At 42.4% G+C, this 24,403-nt stretch overlaps 1 protein-coding gene across 1 annotated transcript in view; it reads right to left on the reverse strand.

The window, feature by feature from the left end:
* Positions 1–24,403, reverse strand: part of LOC111234737 (laminin subunit beta-2-like) — a 47,154-nt gene that overhangs the window by 8,169 nt on the left and 14,582 nt on the right. Inside the window, exons 3-21 of the mRNA XM_022762919.1 lie at positions 18,834–19,003; positions 13,655–13,790; positions 12,776–12,849; positions 12,285–12,473; positions 11,354–11,417; positions 10,856–11,058; positions 10,541–10,661; positions 9,438–9,626; positions 9,038–9,217; positions 8,800–8,912; positions 8,496–8,575; positions 8,179–8,335; positions 5,938–6,078; positions 4,934–5,099; positions 4,649–4,766; positions 1,722–1,842; positions 989–1,181; positions 741–884; positions 95–326 (exon numbers count right to left, since the gene is read on the reverse strand). Coding sequence (XP_022618640.1) covers positions 95–326; positions 741–884; positions 989–1,181; positions 1,722–1,842; positions 4,649–4,766; positions 4,934–5,099; positions 5,938–6,078; positions 8,179–8,335; positions 8,496–8,575; positions 8,800–8,912; positions 9,038–9,217; positions 9,438–9,626; positions 10,541–10,661; positions 10,856–11,058; positions 11,354–11,417; positions 12,285–12,473; positions 12,776–12,849; positions 13,655–13,790; positions 18,834–19,003 — 2,791 coding nt within the window. The remainder of the gene's footprint in view (positions 1–94; positions 327–740; positions 885–988; positions 1,182–1,721; positions 1,843–4,648; positions 4,767–4,933; positions 5,100–5,937; positions 6,079–8,178; positions 8,336–8,495; positions 8,576–8,799; positions 8,913–9,037; positions 9,218–9,437; positions 9,627–10,540; positions 10,662–10,855; positions 11,059–11,353; positions 11,418–12,284; positions 12,474–12,775; positions 12,850–13,654; positions 13,791–18,833; positions 19,004–24,403) is intronic.

Consider the following 24,403-nt stretch of genomic DNA (forward strand, 5'->3'; position numbering starts at 1 on the left):
CTGGGACAGACGAGGGAGACATTTACCATCAGTCTGTTCACCGGGGATAAAGGAGCCGAGTGGAATCTGAAATCTCGAGTGAAATCTTCCTTACCGCTCACAGAAGTGTCCTGCTGTGTAGTCCCTGCAGTCCGTACACTCCCCGGTGCGGGGGTCACAGAGATCTGTGTGGCCGTTGCACTGACAGGGGCTGCAGCTGGGGAAGCCCCACTGGCCCAGTTGGCAGTCTGAGCACGCACGCCCCGTGGCTCCCTGCCGGCACTGGCACTGGCCGGTAACTGGGTCACACTGGTGGCTTAAGGATCCCTCGGAGTGGCAGTCGCAGGCTGGAGGAGAAGGTATTTAAAGGGTTAATCACCGCCTCCCTATTGATAATCACTGTTTGTGCCTCTTACATGGAATCAGCATTTTTGTTTTTTTGCTGTTGTAGTTAATATTTTCTTTCTGGACAGGTCTAAAAAACGTGGCAGTGATGTCTTTTCCAAACCATTAGATTCCGTATTTGCTTCATTTTCCCCAGTTTTTTTTTAAGGAATATGGGTGTAACTACGTATATGTAAAAGCCATGACTCTTATCTCTGACGCTGATGTGTGTTTATCATGTCAAACTGTGATCTTTGTAAGTATTTGTACTTTTGTTTTGTTAGATTATCGGATCACATAAATCATAATTTAAATCAAATTAAATTAAAATATATTATCCTCACATCTGTAAACAGGTGTTACCATGTGACACTCACCAGTGCAGCCATTCACTCCAAAGCCGTAGGTTCCTGGGGCACATCGGTCGCAGTGTCGACCCATGACATTGAGTTTACAAAGGCACTGACCTCCGACCCTATCACACTCACCGCTGAGGGAACCCTGAGGGTCACACTGACAGGCTGCATTCACATAAAAGACAAGGAAGAAAATATTATTATTTAAAGAGCAACTGTGGACTTGAAACCCACTTCCTCTAAATCTGTCTGTTTCTGCATCTACATACGCAGAGCGCCGTCGTGAATGATGGATGAAATACTGCAGATGAGTTTGGAGCACATCTCTGCCAGGGCCGGCATCGGTGTGATCATAAAGGAGTCCAGACACATGTAGCGAATCATCTCCTCCCGCCGATGCTCCGCCTCCGGCTCATTACCTTGGAAACCAGGAAGCTCGGTGTATTTTGGGATAAGAACCAGCTAAAAAAAAAAAAGAATTGAAGGTTTACAAAAGGAAAGGGTTATAGAGATAACTATGAATGCAAATAGGCAAATTATGAGCCACGGAGGCAATATTAATCACAAGAGGTTGATAAGCTACAGTCGTCAACTTATGCAGAAAGAAAAAACATAAAAATGTAACAGTGCTTTTGTAAAGAGGTCTCAATGAAAGACAATAACTGTCATGTGTTTTCAGGTGAAGAGACTGAAAAGCAAAAGCAATCTGCAGCATGAAGAACAACCACACACTCAATTACAGAGTTATTTGGTACAAAAACATCAAAGCATCAAACATCAAAAAAGTCGTAATTGCACCCAATAAATCATCTTTTACGGAAGCATTTATTCATTCTTTATTATTAAGGTTTAATCCGGAAATGTGCTTTTTATTGACAGTGAAAAGACAGTGAATAAAGCAGGGCAGGTAAATGCAGCACTGAGCAGCATGCAGTACTGTAACCTTTCAAACAGGCTGAAAGGAAGATGAGGAGGACGGCAGGCTGACGGGTCTTAGCTCACCGAGTCGATGAGGATGAAGGCAGTCAGGTGTCTGTGTGAGACCCCGTGGCGCTGGAACCTGATTGAAACCACGTAACGATTACTGGGCTCGAAACAGAACGGCCTGGGCATCTGAATATATCTGAGGGGGAGAAAAAAAAAAAAAAGAAAAAAGAAAGACTATATAAACCATATATTCATTTCCTGTGGAAAGGAGAAACCATCATGAGGCCACTGAAGTGACAAATAGTGGAGCCTCTGCACTCACAGGGCTCGTAATAAGCTCCAGCTAATTTTAAAACGTGTAAACTTTTGATTGTTTTTGTCACGAGTTAAGGCCAATGTTATAAAACTACCTGCAGTTTTCTCCTGCTATCATGAACTGAAGGTCTGTGGTACGTCTGTTTCTCAGGTTTCCTTGAATTCCACACGGAGGGGGAATATTTTCTACCAATATGCCCGAGTCTGTTTTTATGAGACTGTCACTTGTTCACTGCAGTTCCATGGTGGAAATACGTTGTCGTGGCGATGACTGATGACTGTATTATATAAAAAACACCATATGTTCACATTAACAAGGTCAGAGGGGGTCTTATTTGATAAAACAAAGAACTTAAAATCTCTGATATTAAAGTTAGTGTTAGTCTATTTAGTTTATTTACTTAATTTGATTTTTCACAATTCTGTTTTTACACAAACACAATATGAAAGACAATTCCTTTTCTGTCTTTTTTTTTATTTTAAAGTTAAACAATGAATTTATCATCAATACAAATTCTACATGTACATTTCAAATCTCTCAACTACCAGCTATCTACCTCTTACCTCCCTGCCTGACTTGTGTGTTTCGAGGACAATCATTGTTCACCAGGCGCGACTCGATCCTCCCTCTACCTGCGTTTTGGCCTCCACCCCTGCGTCTGTGTTTTGGCCCCACTTTGCTAATTGGTTTTGGCTGATGAACCCACCACAGAGGAGAACGGAAGCCGAGCCACGGTCCGCTGAGGCAGCCGGATCCGGGCAGGGTCTGACCTCTTAGTTCCAGATGAGTTCAGACTGTGAAAAGCTTTTCAGCAGGTTGAAACTAAACAGTCTTAGTGTTGGGCTTTCCCTGTTTTTATTATCCTAGATCCTATTCTCTGCTGCCTTGATCTCGCCACCGGGATAATTAACATTTAATCTCGTCTGATCTGCAATAATCTGTTTAATGTGTTGACTCTGCAATAGTGTAATAAGCTTTTCATATCATAAGATCAATATGAAGTAAATATCACACTGTAATCATGTAATTTGAGGTTTTTAAAGACAGTTAGGTCTTTACAAGCCTTCACACTGGAGCAACATGAGAACAGCCCAGTGTAAAAGTAACTCTTGATTAATCTTTATTAAGATCATTTCCAGCTGATTATCACCTTAATATCAAGTTATTGTAGTGTGTTTATTCTCCTGTGAGATACCAAATATTATTTTCTTTAGTTGAGGATCAGCATCGTACTGACAGTTAACAAGTCTCCTTGCTAACTGCGGTTTGAGTTCAGGAAATAAAACCCACAAAAGATTCTGAAACTCGAAGGCCACAGTTTAGAAAACATACCTTCACCAAGACCAAACAATCCTACACTTGTACAGCTTTATATATTTATTGTATTTAATCCTTATGCAACACAGCTGGATGGTTTTATTACCTGTTGTGTGAAATGATGACGTCAGCATTATACAATTATGCCGTAACCACTGTTGTTACTGTGTGATTTTATTGGCTGCATGTTGAATGAAATACTGATTCCTAAATGCTGCTGGTGCCATGTGCACTGTTTCTTACTATTAATAATAAGTACAACTCTCAATTCAGCATTTTCTTCCACCAGATCCAGATCCATAGATCCCAACACCATAAATATGTCTGATTTATTTACATCAATATCCAAACGTTATTCCCTGAGAAACTGAGAGAAAATGAAAATGAAAAATGCTCCATCTCATTATGTTAAGGAAAATTATTCAATTGGTTCAGTCCTTTTTGCCTAAGTGTAGCTAAAGCATTTTGTGTGACATTGTTTGTATGAAAAGTGCTATACAGTCTGATTGACTGATATAATAAGGCAGGGAAACTTGGTACAATAGGCGCTTGAATGCAGAGCTCCTCTGAGTGCAGTACAGCCACACTGTACTTAGCAGTAATTCAGTGGTGCTTTGAACTGAACGCTACTTAGCACAGCATGCTAACTATTATATACGCTAACTATTAGATATAACTATCATTACTTCAGCATGATAGACGGCTAATATTAGCCAGCGTAGGGCAATGTAGAACTGAGAACAGACAGGCTTTAAGTTTTAATGTGATGATGGCAGCAAATAAAAAGTTTAAGGATCATCAAAGTGATTTCAATTAATCCTGGGTGGGACATGAAGAAGACATGAGAGACAATGGACAGTCCCATTTCTCTTTGATCTGTTAATGAATTTAGGAAAAGAACTAGAGCCAGGACAAACACAATGAACCTGGTCCAGGTGTGTGTGTGTGTGTGTGGGGGGGGGTTGGATATGATACGTTCCTGCCTGAATGTACCTTCAGATTTTCCTGATTTTCCTCCAATCTAAACATCAGTAAACAAAAGCTGCTGACTTCTTTTCATAAGACTGTAGCTGAGTCTTACACAGCCTTTCTGGCATGTTTGTCGTCCTGACGGAGAACCAATAGTAAAAAATACCACAGGGTACAGCGGAGTAAGAATATAAATACAAGCCTGACTCACACAGTTCATACAAGTCAGGACGGGTTTGAGTGACAACAATGTAATGGTGCAACTCAAACCAGATCAAGACCTGGGTTACTTGGAACAAATCATTCAGTGACTTGAATAAACATACAGGCTATAATGGCCTCTCTCTCTGACTCACACACACACACACACACACACACACACACACTTATGTTTTGGTACCTGTTGCGGTGCGGCAGAGTAACAGTGTAGAGCTGTTCAGTTGGTAGGAGGTTTCCACAACGGAGACTGGAGGGCAGCAGCACTGAGGTGATACTAACTACGGCCTCCCAGTCCTCTGCTGGAGCTACAACACACACACACACACCACACACACCACACACACACACACACCACACACAACACAAACACACTAGCACACACACACACACACAAAAGGCTTAGTTCAGCAGACTGTCATTAATAAGAAGAAGAGTTTTGTCTTGTAGCTCACGTCCACACGCTCACAGACCTCGGGCTCGTAGCGGATCATGATGTCGTACTCCATGGCGTAGGGGATGTTGTCGATAGTGAACACCAGGCCCGCTCCGTCTTTGACGCGGGCGAAACCGGGTCCGGTCCACGTCACCATGTGGCTGGGAGTGTGCTCTCTGTGAACGGTCCTCACATCCGGCTGAGAGACGCAGACAGATAACCAAAGATTATTTTTCTACTATATTTTTCTAACTATTATTCAGGATATCCTCCTGAGGCCACGCCCATTCATTTGTGGCCTTTGTAGTAGACTTTCTGTTCACATGCATCTGTTGCACTGTAGAGAAGACATCCTGGGCTTTCCCAGTGATCTGTGATGTGAGAGGAGAAGTCAAATATTGTTTATCTATAGTTTTTTTTATCATGAAGTAATTGGGTCTCAGTCTTCACCTTGTCTCAGCGTTGGTGGTCTTAACTTCAACACTGGACTCTCTCTCTCTCTGTCTGTCTCTCTCTCTCTCTCTCTCTCTCTCCACATCTGTATTTCAGCCTGACCAGTTTGAGTTGACAAGATGAACTTGGCAACAAGGCATTTAATTAGGCTTCGTTACTTCGAACTGCCCAGTGGTGCAAACAGCACATGACCACAAACTTTAAAAAAAGGTTTTGTACTGTATCAGTCAGTTCTGTATGAAAGCTGTTGTTACTGTTATACATGATTCGATGCCTGAAATGAGCATCATGCAGAGTCGAACCCTGACTCTCTGCCAGCTGACAGATTCAGTTCACTTTCTTACTACCCTTGACTTTTGTAGAGTACATCATTGAGTCTCCATTAAACTCAGTTGTCATAGCTTTCAAAGGAACCTTAAAGTGAGACAAATCCATGTGATGAGGGGTCAAAAGTAAATGTTGCTTAATCTCAAGAAGAAATAATCTTCACTGTTTTTTGTCCACCTTAGAAACACGTGTTCTGTCGCTTAAATTCTCTTGTGTCATAAATAAATGCAATGAAACGATCAAAGTAAGTATCTCACTGTTTGCTGAAGCTGGCGGATGCGTCTCAGTGCTGCCCGATGCTGCTGCGAGTTGGTGATGCGCCGGTGGCGCCGGTGACGCCTCAGCTGGTTGTTGAGGTGCTGGACACAGTCGGTCTCGGCCTGAGGACGAACTTTGCCCTGAGAGGAGAGGAGAGGAGAGGGTTAAGATAAACAAAAAGATAACCATAAATGTGTGTGTGTTCCATGTGTTTCCTGTCGTGTGTTTTTACGGGTCACTTTAGCAATGAGCAGCACAAGACAACAGCCTCATATGTCAAAGACACATCTCCACTGTTTTCTCTGACATCCTGAAGTGAAAACTTGCCTTTTTGTCCACATTCCTGTCACATTGATGTTGCAAGTGCGGACTGTCTGAGCTTGCCCGGAGGGCTGGATGGGAAAGTCAAGGGGGGTTTCTTACAAGTGAGGTGGGTGAAAGGTAGTGAAAAAATACTGACAGAAAGAGGAAAGAATGTGAGAAAGCGGGCAGATAGAGATGGCAGAGGATAGACACGAGGATGCAGGCGAGAGGGGAAAGTGATAGGCAGGTGAGATTAATCAGAGACAGCAGGAACAGACTTTGTCATAGTTTCTGTGTCCTGGTTGGAACAAGTTAGATCAGGGGAGGGGGAAGCTTAAAGGTCCCATATTGTATAAAGTGAAATTTCCATGTTTTCTTTTATTATAAAGCAGCTCTAGCTTCTATATTAATACTGTGAAAGTATCAAAGCCTCAGTCCACAGAGAAATGCACACAGCCTGTATTCAGAAACTGAGCCTTAAAACCAGCCGTCAGGACTTCTGGAACTTTGTGATGTCACAACAAAGCAGTCACCAAGCCCCGCCCACCTGGACCCCATCATCCAAACCTTTCAGGATTTGGTTTCTTTACCTAATATTAACAGAAGTTAGTGTTGTGTTGAAATGAGAATTATTTAACAGACTCTGTGAAAACCGCATCAAAATATAACACACTGTTTGATTCAATGCAAGAACATTAGAGATCTTTTTTCATATCAAACAGGCAAATACGATATGTATGTATCTTGTGGCCATTTTTAGGGCCTAACCTTTGTTTTGCTTTTTAAATCATTGTTCAGGACATTTGAAAAGCAACAGCTGTAGCAGAAGCTGTAAGAGCAGTGCAGCGATGAAGAAAGACTAATCCCCTCAAACACAAACTTGGTGGAGTCGGAACAATATGAAAGCTCTTTCTGAAACAGCCATAACATCACATTATCCAACACTGTCCAAGGGCTGATGTTAGATGTGGAACTGTACAGTCTGTATGAGATACAGAGGACAGACTGAAGATTAGATCTCCTGTGTCTTCTACGTCTTCTCCTGTGTCTAGGGTTGGATCATATAGTTCATGGTCCACAAACATGCCACTCATCTTTTATTTTTTTAAATCTGCTGCCCTCCTTCACCACAGCCGAGTCTACAGCTGCATTCAGGTTGACAATTCATGCTTTTTGTACCTAACTGAAGTACTGATTGGATTGGACTCAGGATCAGCACATACCTAATATGAAAGGGATCGGATCGGGATCAGGGCCACACTAGAATTACCGCCTCGTGGTATTTTGCCTCCGCCAACCACAATCTCCCCCTCCTGAGTTACAGCGTTTTTGTTGAACATTATGATGTCACAGTGAAGTTGACCCTTTGATAATTTGAATATAAAATATCATCACTTCATTTCATCCTTATAGATATTTGAGTTGAATTGTGTGTCGTAATTAGTGTGTGAATTTGTGAGTTATGGCCAAGAACGTGTTTTGTGAGGTCGCAGTGACCTTGAACTTTGACCTTTGCCCACCAAATTCTAATCAGTTCATCCTTGAGTCCAAGTGAATGTTTGTGCCAAACGTGAAGAAATTCCCTCAAAGCGATACTGAGATATCACGTTAATGGGACAGACAGACGCCTCCGTCTTCAGGCATAAAAACTTTATCGCCTGTAAAACCAAAACACAGCTGAGAGTCATGAGAGCGGAAGTGCTTATTTTAATAATAACTGTGCAGGAAATAAATTAAAAGATATAAGTGCCTGTTGTGCAGTAAAAGGGTGCAGGTGAAAATGTGAACTTCTCTGATGTGTTTGCGATGTTGCTGTTTTATATTTCACCCTCTGGACGGTGCATTGTGGCAACAAACAGACACAACTGAACAGCTGCTTTCCCTTCTCTGACGTGTGACTCGCACTGGTCGACACTGAGTCGCAGCGCCGCGCTCACCGGCAGTGCACGGTCATCCGGGGAGTGTCCGGTGGCCTCTTCGGCCTCGTATTTGTAGTAGTCCAGCGGAGCGCAGAAATACCCAGGCTGCACTTCTGAACACTGTCGACCAATCAGGTGTCTCCTGCAGTTACACTGGCCATTTTCCATCATGCACCTGAAAGTAAGAGAAAAATGAAAACTGTAAATGTCTGTTAAAGCTGATCTTGACCTTTTCGTCTTTCTCTCTGCCTTTCTTTGCGTTTGTCACTCTGAATTATTCACAGCCTGAATTCAAAGTTAATTTTAAACTTTAAAACCGTACATAACATCTGTACCTGTTGTTGTAGGCTCCACCAAAGTCACAGTCACACGATCTGCAGCCGGCCAGGTCGTTACTGAGCCCCCAGTATTCAGGCTACAGGGATGGAGATAAAGCTCAGAACCAGGATGCACAGTGACATGGATAATGTGTAGTTTTTGCACTGCGTCTGAAGCTTTGTTGACTTTGTGTAGCTCGTAAAGCTTGTGCGGTTGCTGCTATGTAATATTCTCTGTTCGTTGTCCACTACGGATGCTAACGTCCAGGGTCTTCTGATATAAAATTAGCGACAGATTTGAAGGAGAGCAGTTGTTACTAACCAGACATTGGTTACAGTAGCGACCGGTTACATATCTCTTGCAGGAGCAGTCTCCACTGATCTGATCACAAGGAGCTCCCATCATTATAATACCACGAGGGTCACAGTTGCAAGCTGATGGAGAAACAAACAGACACAAACATAGATAGAGTAAGATAAATGCTGATGTGTTATTGACAGATTTTAAATGTAGATTATGTGGTTTTATATTGCAAATGCGTTAAGATGCTTATACATACGCTGGCAACCCAGCGGGTCGTTCTGGCTCAGGCCGTAGTATCCCTCCTTGCAGTCGTCGCAGCGTGTGCCTTTCACATTGGCTTTGCAGCGACACTGTCCAGCAATCATCCCCATGTCTGGGTCGGTGTGACTGTCGCACACTCCGCCCTCCAGCGAGCCCACGGGGTCGCAGTCACACGCTAGAGGTCAGATGGAGAGCGTAAGTTAAGTTTTAAATACACTTAAAAACAGCTGTGAAATATGTGATGTCATATCATATATATATACAGGAAAACAAAAGAAACCTACTGGTAGAATGTTTCCAAATGTTTCAGGGAAAATAAGAATTTAATAGTCAATAAGTGGCTTAATTCAGAGGCCGTTTATTGCAGCACTAAAGTGGACAATCCCACAACTCACCAACACAAACCCGTGGGTCCCTGATGTCCCTGATATGGTCTTGATAGTAGAAAGGTTTACACATCTCACAGTTGCGTCCCATGGTGTTGTGCAGACATTCATCGCACACTCCTCCGCTGACGTTACCCGTGGCCAAATACACCGCCATGTCAAAGTGACACTGGTTTGAGTGGCCGTTACAGTTACACTCTGGAAAACAGAAGATGAACATTACCTTGAGAATAAGAGGCAACCATATACGTCACATCCCGTCAGCTCCTCTCATTGTCTGCAACACGCTGAAAACAGCTTCAACGATTCAATGTGCTGAGGACAGAGTTCAAGGCAACTGTTCAGGAGGAAGCTGCTTTTCTACAGATTCATTTACAACGGCACAACAGCAGAATATCAACAATTGGAAGATTAGTACCCTGAACTTCAAATTTCGATACACATCGTCACAAATCCATTTTACGGTATCTCACATGAGCATTCAAGGGCAGATGATGTTGAATTTACATTTCAGGAGAGAGTGAAACTCTGTCGGTTTGTTTGTGCACAGAGTTACGGCTCGTGTTTCCATCAGTTTTGATTAAAAAGTTGCGTTCATTTAATAATATCAGGATACACTGACAGCACATGTACAAGAGGCGTGTGTAAAACGACAAGCTATGCATCAAAAAAAGTGGTTACTGAGGATGCAACACACATATTTCTGTTGCTGATGGCTACATGTATTAAAATGAAAGATAACTGTATATTACACTGAGGTGCGTGGATCATGTTTTTCTCTTTGTATCCCAGACTCTCCTCTGGCCCTTTGTCCCTACTGCACCCTGGTATTCGCCTGTAAAGCCAATGCCGGCAGCTAGCTCTCTGTATGCATGTGTGTGTGTGTGTGTCTTAGCGTGGAGCATAATTATAGTTGTTAATGTCGAAAAAGCAGGAGAGACACGTTTGAAACTTTTCAGACGGAAACAGGCAACAAGTTTCGAAATGAATAAAAATAACCCCTCATCTGCATCTTAGTGTTTGCTCTCATAAAAATTTCATGAAACACTGTGTGTGTGTGTGTGTGTGTGTGTGTGTGTGTGTGTGTGTGTGTGTGTGTGCGTGCACTCCACCTCTGCAAGTGTGTGGATTATCTGCCTCCGCTGGTCTCCATGGCAGGTCATTGTGGAAATCTCTGCAGCGCTCACAGTTCAGGCCCTCTGTATTATGTTTGCATACACACCGACCGTGGATCTGGCCAATCAGAATGCAGCAAAAGGGTTAATGTATGCATTGTCAATAACGGCATGTTAATCAGTATATTGAACAAAGTTGACAAGCAATTTTCTATTCTGCTGTTTCTGCCTTTTACGCGACAGGATGAGTTTCTGTTTAGTCCCACAGCGTTATATGAAGGATTGTTCTGGTGGTACGGTCCGCTAACTCACCATGCCGTTCTCCCGGGCGTCGACCCCTGGCACCGGGGCGCACTCTGAGGCGTGACCATAACAGAAGCAGCTCCCCCTGACCACCAGCTCATAGATGGCGTAGTAATATTTCTGCAAGACGTCGAAGCGCCGGTCCAGCAGGTCGTCTCCCAGAGTGTTGAGCTTGGTGAAGTTGATACGCAGGTTGGTGATACGTAAAAGTTCTGTAAAGAAGAAAGAGAGATTAATCTAATCTGATCCGCGTATTACGCCATTTTGTGAAAACTGAAATTCTATTTGCACATTTGCAAACGTCAAACACATTTAAGACAGAAAACATTATAAACATAAAGGTTGATGATGAAGTTTGAGCTTTTATCCGTCAGAGTCTGACGTTTACCACGTTTACCTACAAAACTTCTGATGCACACATAGTCTCTGTCACAGCAGCTCACTGTGTTGTGCTACTAATGAGCTGCTGTTAGTGTTTCATGTTCAGAGTTAAAAGTCTTCACTGACCTTGAATGTCCAAGCTGTAGGGGTCTTTCACATGAATGGCAGGATCCAAAACTTTATAAATGACCTTGAACACAGGAGGGAATTTTTCAGGTAAAGAAAAATCTCATCAGATTCTGACATTAAAGAAAAAGCAGTAGTAATGGAACAAGAAAGAGCAGCTGAAATGAAGTGTGAGATGAAGAGCTGCATGCAACCAACCAACTCATCTACTGTGTCCTGGTCAGATCACTGTTGCTCATGGCACGATGGGAAAACGCTGATTATTGACTTCATTTTTTACTATTATTTATTTGTTTGGAGTCACACCAGGTGTTCCTGTTGTTCGTGTAGCATCAGTTAACATGGGTGTCACCAAAACTCAACCAGCACTGAAATCATAAGGGTAATGAAATAATAAAATGAAATAATTTAATAATTAAATGTAATTTAAAACATCAGTTTATAACAAAAGTCAATCGAGTCAAAGTCACATTCCCTCGTTATGTTTCCCTTTATCTAATCTTTATCTAAATTTCTCTATTTCATTTCTTGTCCACAAATCTGGCGAAAAGACCAAAATCCACAATTAAACTACATGTTTAAGATACTGTATCTCATGAAGCTTAGCAAAAGATCATTTAGGAAAGACTATCTCCTTGTGCACGCCTTCTAAGTCACAAGCACATTTCCTGCCATCTCTAATCTCTCATCACCACCGGCAAGTTTCCTCTAACAGGAAGCACCTTACTCCCATGGACCGTTCCGCATGGCGCTCCACTTCCTGCCAGGGTCTAAGCGCCAAAGTCTGTTCTTTATGTTCATAATAAATCACATTTTACTTTAAATTTCTCAAACTCACGCAACAGCCAGGGTAGGAAACTGGAAAGTGTTGCGCCTTACCCTTCAGCATGTCTCTACTATTTTTACTACCTGTGCATTTTCAACTTCTCACCTCTCCGTTGGTGGAGGGTTCAATGTCGGAGTAGCGCTCCTCGCAGATGATGTCGTTGATGTGGTGCAGGCCGTTGGCGGGGATGCCGGGGAAGGTTCTGGTGCAGTTTGAGGCGAAGTAGCGGTAGGGGCGCCATGTGCGGCCGAAATCAGCCGAACGCTCGATGATCATAGCTGCAGGTCTGAAAGTCTGAGCAGGTGAAGGGAGAGAGAGAGAGAGAGAGAAATGAATACAGGTCACATCAGTGACTGAGCTGTGGGCTATATGAGAAAATACAGTCACGTTTGAGATAAGACGACAGCACCATGTCAGACTTATCTTATGTTTAATGTTTGCGTTACTAACAGCAGGGTGACGGATTCAGGCCTGATGGAATGCAGAATATCTGAGTGTACACAACAAACACACACCGGGACGAATACCCTGACATGCTTAAGCACATGCCATATTTCAAATGTTGCACACACACACAAAAAAGAAAGTGTGCATACCTTAAACTTCATGATGAGGTGTGTGAAGTGGAATTCGGCCTCCAGGTTCAGTCTGATGCTCACATTCTCCTGTCCTGTGGAGGAAATAGCTGTCAGCCAGTGTCATAGCTTCAAGTCCTGAAGTCACTGTCTGCTTGAGTGATTCTAGGAGACCTTTCCCCCCTTTCTTTGTATTTTAGTCTCTCCTTAAGAAACGTCAGTCTTACAGTATTTGTCCCGTGGGGTCATAGATTTAGCTCCAGATTTAAAGTACTTCTTTTTTAATTTTACATTTTTTTTTATTCCCTTAATTGGTGAGATAATGTAACAAGAAGATGAAAAACTAAAACTAACAGATGTATTATGTAAAAATGGCAAGAATATGAACGTGTGTGTGTGTGTGTGTGTGTGTGTGTGTGTGTGTGTGTGTGTGTGTGTGTGTGTTTGGATGGGAATGTATAGTGATAATAAATTCTGTAATCTTAATTGTAGAAAGAATGTAATAATAGAACAATTTAATATTAATAACATGTGACATCCTGTTAATGTATTAGTGACTATAACTTACAAATAAAATATGACAATATAATCATATTATTGTGATAATATAATAGTATAAAATAATATAATAGACGGACACCACCCCCACCCTCCCAGCCCTGTCCAGCCCCAGAACCCATCACCATTAATCATTACAACAAAAGGACTTTTTCTTTTTATATACCACTGCACTCAGCTGTATCCCTTCAGTATTCTGATACAGACACAGTTAATTATTTGTTTGTAAAATAAAATGAAAATGATAGAAAAGACGAGCGCACACATGTGGGGACGGAGGCAATCAGCACAATGAACAGAGCGATCATGTTCTTGTGTGCAGTTATAGAAACAGGTAAATACCGTTGACAGACTGCCACCAGGTGTTGTCTTCGTTCCTGTCCATGAGGTAGATGACGTTTTCAATGCGATGGCTGTTTCTGTGGCGGTGCGGGTCGTAGCGATGCTGGGAGTTACATTCGAAACACTTGTCTGACTCCTGCGGAGGAAGAAAACACATTTGTTTTTAGACATGACGATGAAGGAATCATTTAAAATAGTGACTTGTGATTAAGGTAAAGCTCAAATATTAAAATAATCAGCAGCGTTTTCTTTCATATTTGTACCAAGAAAGGACTAATGAATCGAACCATGTATCACGCCACCTGTGGATGTTGCACAACATGGGAAATAATTAAAATTCAGTTCTTGTCATGAAGATGATCAATCAATAAGATCCTGCTCGATTTTGTTGCGTCTCCACAGGTTGTGTCTTGTACATATCGTCATGTCAGTAAAGCCGCGGTGACGGAGCCGTTTCCTCAGAGCGGGGCTTTCATCCGTCAAGCTGAATTAATGTGGGTTATGTGCTGCTGTGGGCCAATACCACTGTGATTGGGGCTCAAGCCAGAGGGGACTGGATTGTGTCTCGGCCGGGTCAAAAAGATTTTAAAAAAAAAAGGAAGCTCAGAGGAAAGAAAGCAATGAGTAAAAAGAGCAGGAGGAAGAGAAGGAAAGCGTACGGGAGTAAGGACGACAGTGGGAGAGATGGAGGCAGGAATGAAGATGAGGTTAAAGGGCATCGGTGCGGTGCGGATCACAGTCAAGTGCGGCCTGCCTGATATCCCAGAGGCACGCCAGGAGCACTGTCGGTGTCCTCATGGCCAGGCACGTCCGTGGTGAACTGTTTATCGCCTTTAAACACAGGACTCCGACTCTGACCGTCATGATGCACTGACAGTTTGTGAATCTTGTTTTCCTCAGAGGGAAGTTATTGTTATATATATATCAGATATGAATACAGGAGCTCAAATACACTGCCAAGAACTCCTTGTTTCTTGTATAAATTGAGTGTTTTATTACTGTATTTATTGTATTGATTTACTGCTGGCTGCACAACAAATTGCTCCTTGGGGATAATAAAGATGACCTTGACCTTAATAACTGTGTTTTAAGTTGAATTCACTGTTTGCATGTTGCCATTTTAATTGTTATTTTAACCAGTCAAAATGATCTGCTGTTAAAAACTACTGTAGTGCCACATATGCAATGAAAGTAGAATTTAAAATGCAGTCTTACCATTTTGAATGTTGTATTTCTTTATTTCTGAAACTATTTTACAGTTTCACTAAGTTACATTTAACAGTTCTACATGCCTGATTGATCTTCACACTGCTACATAAACATCCTGCCAGTGATTGACAAATACAATATGATTGGGAGCAGCGCTACAAAACTTAACCAGAACCATCTGTACCAGATCATGTTGGTAAACGCAGCGACGAGTCTACCTGAACTGTGATTAAAAGTGTGGAGCTACACTCAAACATGCCTCTGGATTTACAGTAGAAACTAGAATAATTAATTTGATGACGTTTGATGAGTGCGGATGTTTCTGTGGCAGTTTTGCAACAGTCCTGGCATGTGTTATCGCAACATCACTCCTGTTTGAGACAATGGAGCAGACACCTCCTGCCTAAGGCCTTCAGTATAGACTACCTGTTGTGAATTACAGAGCTGATAAGTATCACTCATAAGTCTTTAATCTGTCTGGTCTGTCTACATGATCACGTCAGCTGATTGAAAAACGTAAAACAAAAGTGAAAAGAGGAGCAGAACATGAACATAGGGATTCGTGTACGTTTTTATGGAGGTTTTTATGAGCGTGCCTTCGCCAGATAAAGACCAAAATATTACAGAAAAAATGTGCACAGAGCTGTTGACCTGCTAAGAGCATGCACGCAGCAAAGTGTGCAAAATGCGTTCATTCTTGGGACCAGCACTGCTTTGAGCTAAATGCTAATGTCAACCATGCTAACATGCTCACAGTGACATTGTCAACATGCTGTTTAGGAGGTACAATGTTTACTATGATCACCATCTTAGTGTGCTAGCATGGAAACATTTACTAATGAGGACTAAACAAAGTTGAAATTGACGGCTATGTCATTCGTTTTGCAGGTATTTGGTCTCAAAGCAAATATCGGAAAAATGGTGGCGCTAGAGCAAAAGTGAGTGGGAGCCAGTAGGATTTATCCTCTGGGGACCATGAATGTCTGAGCAAACTTTCATGTCAATCAGTCTGATATTTGCTGCTATAATCTTAAACTGGATCTGAGACAGCGACAGTAATTTGTAAACCAGGAAGGAAACCTGCAAAAGAAAAGCTGACACTGACCAGGCAGAGGGCAGAAGAAGAGGTGGAGGAGTGTAAAGGCAAAGAGCATGGGAAAGAGACAACAATGTGGGGACCGAGGCCAAGAGCGAGAGCTTGGAAGAAAGACGTGCACTAGAAAAGTTAGAGAGGGCGGTTGGAGAGAGGAGCAGAAAGACACAGGTGAGATAAGTTTGTATGCAGCGGAGAGAGGGCTCAAACAGCCCAGAGGCCGTGAAGGACAAAGACAGGGGTCGACAGGGAGCGAGGGAGATGCTGAGAGTGTAAAAACGGGGGTGTATTTGAGAGGGGGCCACAAACAGGGGAGCAGGGAGGGAGAAAGAGGGAGATGAGGGTGAGCTGGCACAGAAAAACTGTGGATTCCAGAGCAGCGTTTCTTAATTAGGTTGTTGTCAGGGGTGATTAAGCCGCTAACAACAACATGGCTGTTAAAGAGACTCGGCTGAGAACTGAAAAGAAATGCCCAAAGCGTGCTGGACGTGGTGGATGTATGTGAATGTGCGTGACCACATGCGCGCACACACGCCCACTTTTACATCTATACATGTAAGTGGGTGTGTGTCTTTTACATGCATGCTTGCCTTCTTCACTCACCCCCCTCCCTCCCCAATCCCAGCATAAATCTCTCCACCCTCATCTAGGAGCCCTCGCTGCTGGAAAGGGCATTTCTTTCTGCACAGTGGCCCATCCATCCCGACACCCTGTGATGTTATTAGAGAGAATTGCTAGTATCTACCGCAGCTTCATTGTGTTTACAGGAATCAAAGTCCAAGAGCTGGATTTCAGGCATTATTTAAGAGGGGGAAAAACACCAAATTACTTAACTTATACGCATTTCACTTTTGTTCAGATAGTTTAACTCCCTGGTTTTGGTTCATATGAATAAAATAAGTTTGATTCCTGTTCATGTCTCTTTCAAGGACACCCTAAAGCTTCAGTTGGTGCTCGGTGTAAACTTTTGTGGCTTTTAGCACCCTCCCTCCCCTCCTCTGAGCTCTTATTTATCTCCCATTAGTCAAGGCTGGTCAGCTCAGCTACACGGCTTTCTGCTCCAACAATACACTGATGTAAGTAAGACTTCTTTGTCACACTACGATGGTGGCTTTACAAAAAAAAAGAAAAAAAAACAGTACAACCCACCTTCCTCGTTCAGTTTCCACCTCAAGTTCCAACTTTAAAAACTGATGTTTCCTCGCTGTTCATATCTCATTTCTCCCTTTTTGTCTTTGACTTTCCACGTTCTCACCTTTCTTTTGACATATAACTGCCATTCAAGTTTTAGCTCCAAACTACCAGGTTGGTCTAAGGACCAGACGAGGGCCCCACTTTAAAAGTCTTCAACGCTGCGTTCTCACTGCTTCTTCTGAGACACAAAGAGGTAAAAAAAACTGTGCATGAAAGCAATGCAATCTGATCTCACGAGGAACAAAAGCACAACCTAGGAAAAGCCTATGTCTAACACAAATGATTGATGAACTTCTTGACATTTAAAAGCCGAGAGACAAATGTTTGGTGTGGGCCTCCAGAGTAACTTCTGACAGACCAGCAACGGTCCGTGCCCGGGTTTATGGTACGACAGGTTGTCACCATACCCTGCCCCTCCCTTTCAGTAGCGGAGGGCCTCGCACCAATCAGAGGATGTCAATCATGTTCACCTGAAGGTTGACAGTGTTGCATATTCCTGCCCTGAGGCAATGGAAGTGCAGGCACATACATGTAGGTGCACGGAAATATCATGTCAGGAGTCATGTCAGGTAGGAGCAGAGGAACAAGAGCTGCAGACTGACTGTAACAGCGTTTGGTGCTGCATCACATAACTGTGATGTGACAGGCAGTGTACAACTAATCTGTGTCTGTTCATTTCATACAATATTTTCAATATATTATTTTCATAAAAATATCTGAAGTCAGATTAATGCTGGAGGTGGGAGGGGCCTACACTGAAAGTTGTTAGAAATCATCTAGACTGGTTCATACACATAACATATTATAAACATGTTCTCAAATTAATCAAATAATAATTTTGTATTCGAACCCCAACCTCAGGTCGGGTTGGAAGTCAATAGTGGAAGGTTTTAAATGGTCAAAACTAAAATTGGAAAAGCTCTCAGTCACTGGAAAACATGACACCAATGTAAAGAGTAGGTGCAGCTGATTGTAGCTGTGTTTTTAATCTTCAAAACTTTTCTTTCTGACACTTGCCTTACTAAGAGGAACACACACAGAAAATCATTGTCAAGTTTCTATTGAAATTTTGAAACTTTTGTGCTGTGGTGCATCTCCAGCTGTGAAGGAAGGAAGCCAGGGATCATCAAACATCCTTTATGTTCGTCACAAAGTGAGGAGTCAAAGTGAACACTACTAAAAACAGCGAGGTCAAGACGGTGACAGAGAAGCAGAGGGAGAAAAAGTGAGATGGAGGAAGAGTGTGTGTGTGTGACGAAGGTGTGTCTGCACCTGGGGCCTGATATTGAAAGGTTGTGTAAGGTTGGTGGGCGTTTGCTCATGGAAACCCGGCTACACACACACACACACAGACATATGAGCAAATGAAGATGGAAAAGTGGAGGCAGAAGGACGAAGATTGATGGATGTAATGAAAGAGAACAAACAAAACGTCCTATTTTTCTTCTGCATCCACTGCAGGGGGCAGCGTATTGTTGCGCAGGGAGGGACGACATGCTGAGAGATGGAATAGGCAGGAGTGAGAGAGAGAAGTCGAAGGTACAAAAAAACCTTTATTACACATTATACAATACAGGAGTGGATGAGTGGAGTCCAAGAGGGAAATTAATACCAGTTGTTCCCATTTCAACGGACATGTTTCTCTTCATGTCACCTTTAATATGTTTTCAAGTGAGTGCTAACCTGCAGATGGCTGACGATGCAGTAGTGCTCCGGTCCGCCCAGGCCACATGTGGAGGTGGCGGTTAAATTAACAGCCCGTCCAATCAGAAGGTTTCCTGTCGCAGGGTAACAGCTTCCGTCTGTACAGCCGTGGGGGCCTGATGGGAGCTCCTGTCCAATCACACTGAGAGCTGGAAGAGGGAGGAAAAAAAAAAAAATGATCCCAACATATCAAGCTAATAAGCTGTTTAGTTTACATCACTTGATTCTCGTATTTACCCAGATGTGAAATCCTGATGTGATAAGGCTTCTCTCATCCACATGTTCTGGACGTGTGGTGCGTTTGATTCTCTTTCAAATCATCATTAATGTGGAAATATACAGTTTCTAATATATATATTGCCTGTAGGATATTAATAGGAGGGTGGGAATATTAATTAGGTAGGATATAAATAGCAGGATATAAATATTGGTGCATGTAACTTGGTGTTAACCAGTGGTTTTACACAGCACAGCAGACAAACTCTCAACATTATAAGATGAAGGGAAAAGGGGAAAAGACTGTTTTAGAAACTGCCTGACAACCCAGAAAGTAATCGCCTTAATAGACTGGAGTGTATAAGAAACACACTAACCATAACTCTCTAAAAAAATTTTCTGGTCCTGCTCCCTCAAACTCTCTCTCTCACCCTCGTAAACACTCTCTCCGCATCACTGACTCTGAATAACAGGCCTCATAAGGGATATGGGAGAGAGAGAGAGACAGCAAGCCGTGAGCGGAGCAGAGAAAGACAATGAGATAAATTATGGTGAAGGAAAACTGACAGATGGACAGAAAACAGATCAGTCAGGATATTTACCTCAAGGTTTAAACATTTACTGGCATCACAAACCAGCCACCAGCGCCTGTGATACACAGCACTGGAATGAACATGAAGCCACACGGAGAGAAATGCAACGTGTGAGAATCTGACAAAAAAAAAAAAAAAAAAACAACTTATGTGTCTGCCCGAAAAAAAAAACAAAACATGAGGCTCCATAATCAGCAGTACACATAGAGTGATGGGGGGTGAGAGATGTTGAGAGAGATTTCATGTGGGCCTTTTATCCCGCTGATCTACAGAAAACAGAGCAGCAACATGTTGAGGCAAGATGGGAAAGAAGAAGTGGACGGTTTGGGATAGAATCAAAAGCATCCTCTTAGAAAAAGGTGCATCTCTGCATCGAACAGACGACTCACTCCTGTTATACCACTGTATATAATTGCTGTTGTTTCATCATGGAGGAAATAATCAAACGGTTGATGAGAGAGCTGATTGATGTAAGAAATTCAAATGAAATCTTTTCTTTGTTCACCTGAGCGTGCACGCGCTGGTGCTCAGTCTGTAGCCACACTTGAATCGTTGGCATCTAACGGCCCTTCTGAAAAGGCGCATTGGATTTTTTCATTTGCAATTTTACAAAGGATACTGATGTCGTACAACAACAGACACACTAGAACCTACACACTCACAGGTTTTCAGTCATTGACCTGCTCGAAGAACACTGCTCGAAGGCTGAGTCTAATAGCTGTTACAGTTAGATCTGCCTCCCTCTTTCCTATTGTTTTCACTGTCTCTTTTGTGTCACGTTTGTTCCCAGTTTGTCTTTGTTCCTGTCTGTGTGTCTGCTGGGCGCGGTATCCTGTTCCTCCGACTCACCTGCACAGCTGAGGCCAATCTACTACTCACCACCTGCAGTGTAAAGATCGGAAAACTTGTTTCCTCGCTCTCCAAGTTAACCTTATCTTTTGGCTGTGCCTATGTCGAGCCTCCCCGTGGTTTCAGAGTGTGCTCGCCTCGCCAAGCTCCCCAGTTGTTCCTCCAATCCGCCGCAGAAATTCCCCGCTCAGCCTGCCAGTGCTAACCCTGACTACAATCCCCAGAACCACCTGCCTAGCTCCATCGCCAGTCCCTGACCCCCAGGCCAAACCCTCACCAAACCTTCTTCTCAATAAACCTGCTTCTGAGCTGTTCAATCCAGCGTCTCTGAGTCCTGTGTTTGAATCCAGGTCTCAAAACATTGAAGAGTGATCTGGCCAAACAATGGACTCAACAGACTCAGATCCAGAACCCACCTCCCTGCAAAAAGCCATAATCAGTAAAGGAAAACTTAAAAAGGTAAATCAAATGACTCAATTACCCAATCAAGTGCCCATTCTAACCTCCCTCCGGGGGTCCGGCCTGCCCCTCCAGCGCCTCCCGCTCTGTTATTTGGTTCCCCGCCTACCAGTGAGTCACATGCTTCAGAAACTGAACCTTTTAATAAAGATCTGGATAAATGTTAGGGAGTCCTCCTGCGATGTTCTCTGCTATTTAATAAACGACCGCTTAACTTTCCTTTGGATCTATACATAGAGATATATTATTGAGGATTTTTTTCTGTACCATTTAATGGAATCAAATAGATTTTTTATTTAATCATATACAAAACTGCAATCTTTTTTTTTTTTACATACTATTATGCTCTACTTTGCTGCACACTATTCTATGTAACTGTCACTGTAATAGAGGTGAAAAGATTTTCTCAGTTACCTGAGACTACAAAAGACTACAGCTCTTCCAGTCCTTTCTTCGCGCGCTGGCGCACACACACACACACACACACACACATCCATCTATGTGTGTGTGTGTGTGTGTGTACAAATGTCTTGGCTCCAGTTCAAGTAAAAGATTTAACAGAGGCAGATTTTCTGAATTCCTGTGAAGCATTAACAATGCCTGGCTGGCAAGTGTACTGATATCTCCAATACAGTATATCCAACACATTCAGCCTCTGATGTTATTCCACTGCATTAATGAACTGTACAGCAAATGTAAAGAGGGATAACAGACACACATTTACACAAGCTACATGCAGCTGTGCACATGTATAGTGTGCACTTGCAGAAGGTACACCTATGGACCATAGATAAAGATCAAACACACCCTGACCAAACATTAAACACAAGGCAGTGTGCTGCAAAACTGAAACTCAAGGATGTAATACAGATACAAGACTGTGCATGAAAGAGAATGGCATGAAGGAATATGGTGTATCTTGATATGGTAAATTAAAGAATGCATTTCTTAGAAAACATGTTTTAGGATAAGTAGAAAAAGTATAAACCTGTCTGTATTTGTTTTTACCAAAGCTGAAAATAACACCAGTGTACCCCCCCCACCCCCACCCCACCCCCAACCAGCCCCCTCAAATATACAGGAACTGACTGAGAGCTGTAAATGGGTTTCACCTGAACTCACTTTACAGGTATGACATTGCACAATGGGTTCACTCACTGGTCAAACAGGCAGCCATTAAATACGTACACAGAAATCTTACGAAAAACAACACACGATGAAATGTAGCTGTGGTTCAACCTGATTTGTAATCCACTGTAACATTATTATTTCACAGCTTATTTCTTCATCTTCCAGTCACACATTTACATTATTGCGCTTCAAGTTCCTGGTGCTGTGCAAAAATATATATCTCCTACAATAATGTGTTTCCGACAAAGTAGTATAAGGGTTATAAAGACTTTTCCTAGTCTTTATTCTCATACTTTTTATTCATTTATTTATGAAAAATTACGATTATTTTGAAATTATTTTTCTAACAATATTTCACTGTTATTCTCAAAATCTCTGTGTCCCTGCTCCTCCGCCACAGTTTCTTCATCTCATTTTGCTGTGTGCTTTTATTTTTGCAACTACACAAGGAAATATATAAAATAGTTATTGAATGAATGAATACTAATATGATAATGAACAAAACCAACTGTTTTTTTCTCATTTCACATTATTTTCTTCAAAGAAAAAAGAAATTTCCTGGATGAAAACTATTTCAAAGGAAAATGTTTTAGCAAAACTCTAAATTCACTTGAATGACAGAGTCCTACAGCATGAAATCATTTCAAATAGGATATCATTAAAATGACCTCTATTATTTCAATTTAATTAGATTTTTGACTCCAAATATGTTTTTGTTGTTAAGCGGCAAATCCATTTCAGCTCTCCTGATAATGTATCCTCACACAGGTATGCACTGGAGTTACCTATAGTGAATGATGGAAACATCCAGACATTCAACACGTTGTCTAGACATGTACCCCCTCAGCAGTCATAATTTACCCACAGGTTTAATTAGTGACTGAGGTTGTGTTTTGAAATAGACCACACATGCATGGAATGTCTCTTCTATAGCGTATGCCATTCACAGAGGCTCTCTCTCTCTCCCTCTCTCTCTCTCTCTCTCTCTCTCTCTCTGTCTAATGGCTTTCTCCAATCTGTCAGGCTGTGCTGAAACAGAAAAGAATGGTGTTTGTGTTGATAATTACAAGGCGCAGCCATCATCTAGGGTCACGCTCGCATGTAAAACAGCCTTATTTTTCAAAAGATGATCCTGACATCGGAGCCTTGACAGTAGTGTTCACCCCACCTCTCTGTGTGGGCTGTAGGAGACATATCCTTTACTTGGTTTTCACCTGCCCTGACTAGCAAAGAGAACATCAGAATGTGCACTGATGATTTGTTTCTTACTGTATTTGTGTTTGTTAATGCATTTGGACCTATAGATCATTCATATACTATGTCAGTTGGACTCGAGAGTGTGCTTATGGGATATTAGGGATCGCATTGCAGAAACGAACAGTAACATACGTGTAGCACCGCAGGGAAGAGGACACTTAAAGTGATAGCTTGGGGTATTTGACGTGGGGTTGTGTGAGGTAGTTATCTACAGTCAGTGTGGTACCTGCAGTAGATTCAGATCATTGTGCTCCCAGTTTAGAGAAGCAGCAAGAGCACCAGCACAGGAGCTGAGTGATGTGCAGCTGTGGACGGGGCCACCAGCAAACTAATGACCTACTGTATTCCTATGCAAAAGCGCAATTACACTTAGCTCTGCCTCAAACAGCTGATCTATGGGAGTGATACAGTGTGCGCCATAGTTGCGCTTGTGTGTAATTCAACGGGTGACAAACTGTAGTTCCAAAGGAAAGGGCTGTTTGAAAGCACGATGAAGTGGTGAAAATATTCAAAATAAAGCATACACTTCAACGGATACTATTGCATAATAACATATAATGATATATACATTGTCAAGTGGCTAAAACATGTTTTGCAGATGACCTAGTCCACAGCAGAACATCACTCAGCTTCTGTACTGGTGCTCCTGCTGCTCCTCTAAACTGGGAGCGCGCTGATCCTCATTTTTCCATTCTTATTCTATACTATTCCCACCTCATCTGGTGGGAGGCAAGAACATGTGCCTGATGGACGCAAGGAGTTACTGTGTCATCTGTATAAGAATAATGACCGACATTAAGAAATCAGGGCTAAGATGTACACAAGTGCTCCTTGAACTACAGGCGGTTGTGCAGATGTTGCTTAACGCCAGCTGGTTTACAGGTGTGTGATTAGAGCGTAAGCACGTGGCAATGAAACATACACACATGCACAAAAAGGAGGACTCGCAGGTAAACACACCTTGGGGAATCTTCCCCCCCGATAACAGTGCTATGGCAGGAATGCAGGGACGGAGAGGAAAATGTTACTTATTAGAGAAAACAC

The sequence above is a fragment of the Seriola dumerili genome, unplaced genomic scaffold (genome assembly GCF_002260705.1).
Source record: "Seriola dumerili isolate Sdu_G_001 unplaced genomic scaffold, Sdu_1.0 BDQW01000454.1, whole genome shotgun sequence".
NCBI classification, from domain to species: Eukaryota; Metazoa; Chordata; class Actinopteri; order Carangiformes; family Carangidae; genus Seriola; species Seriola dumerili.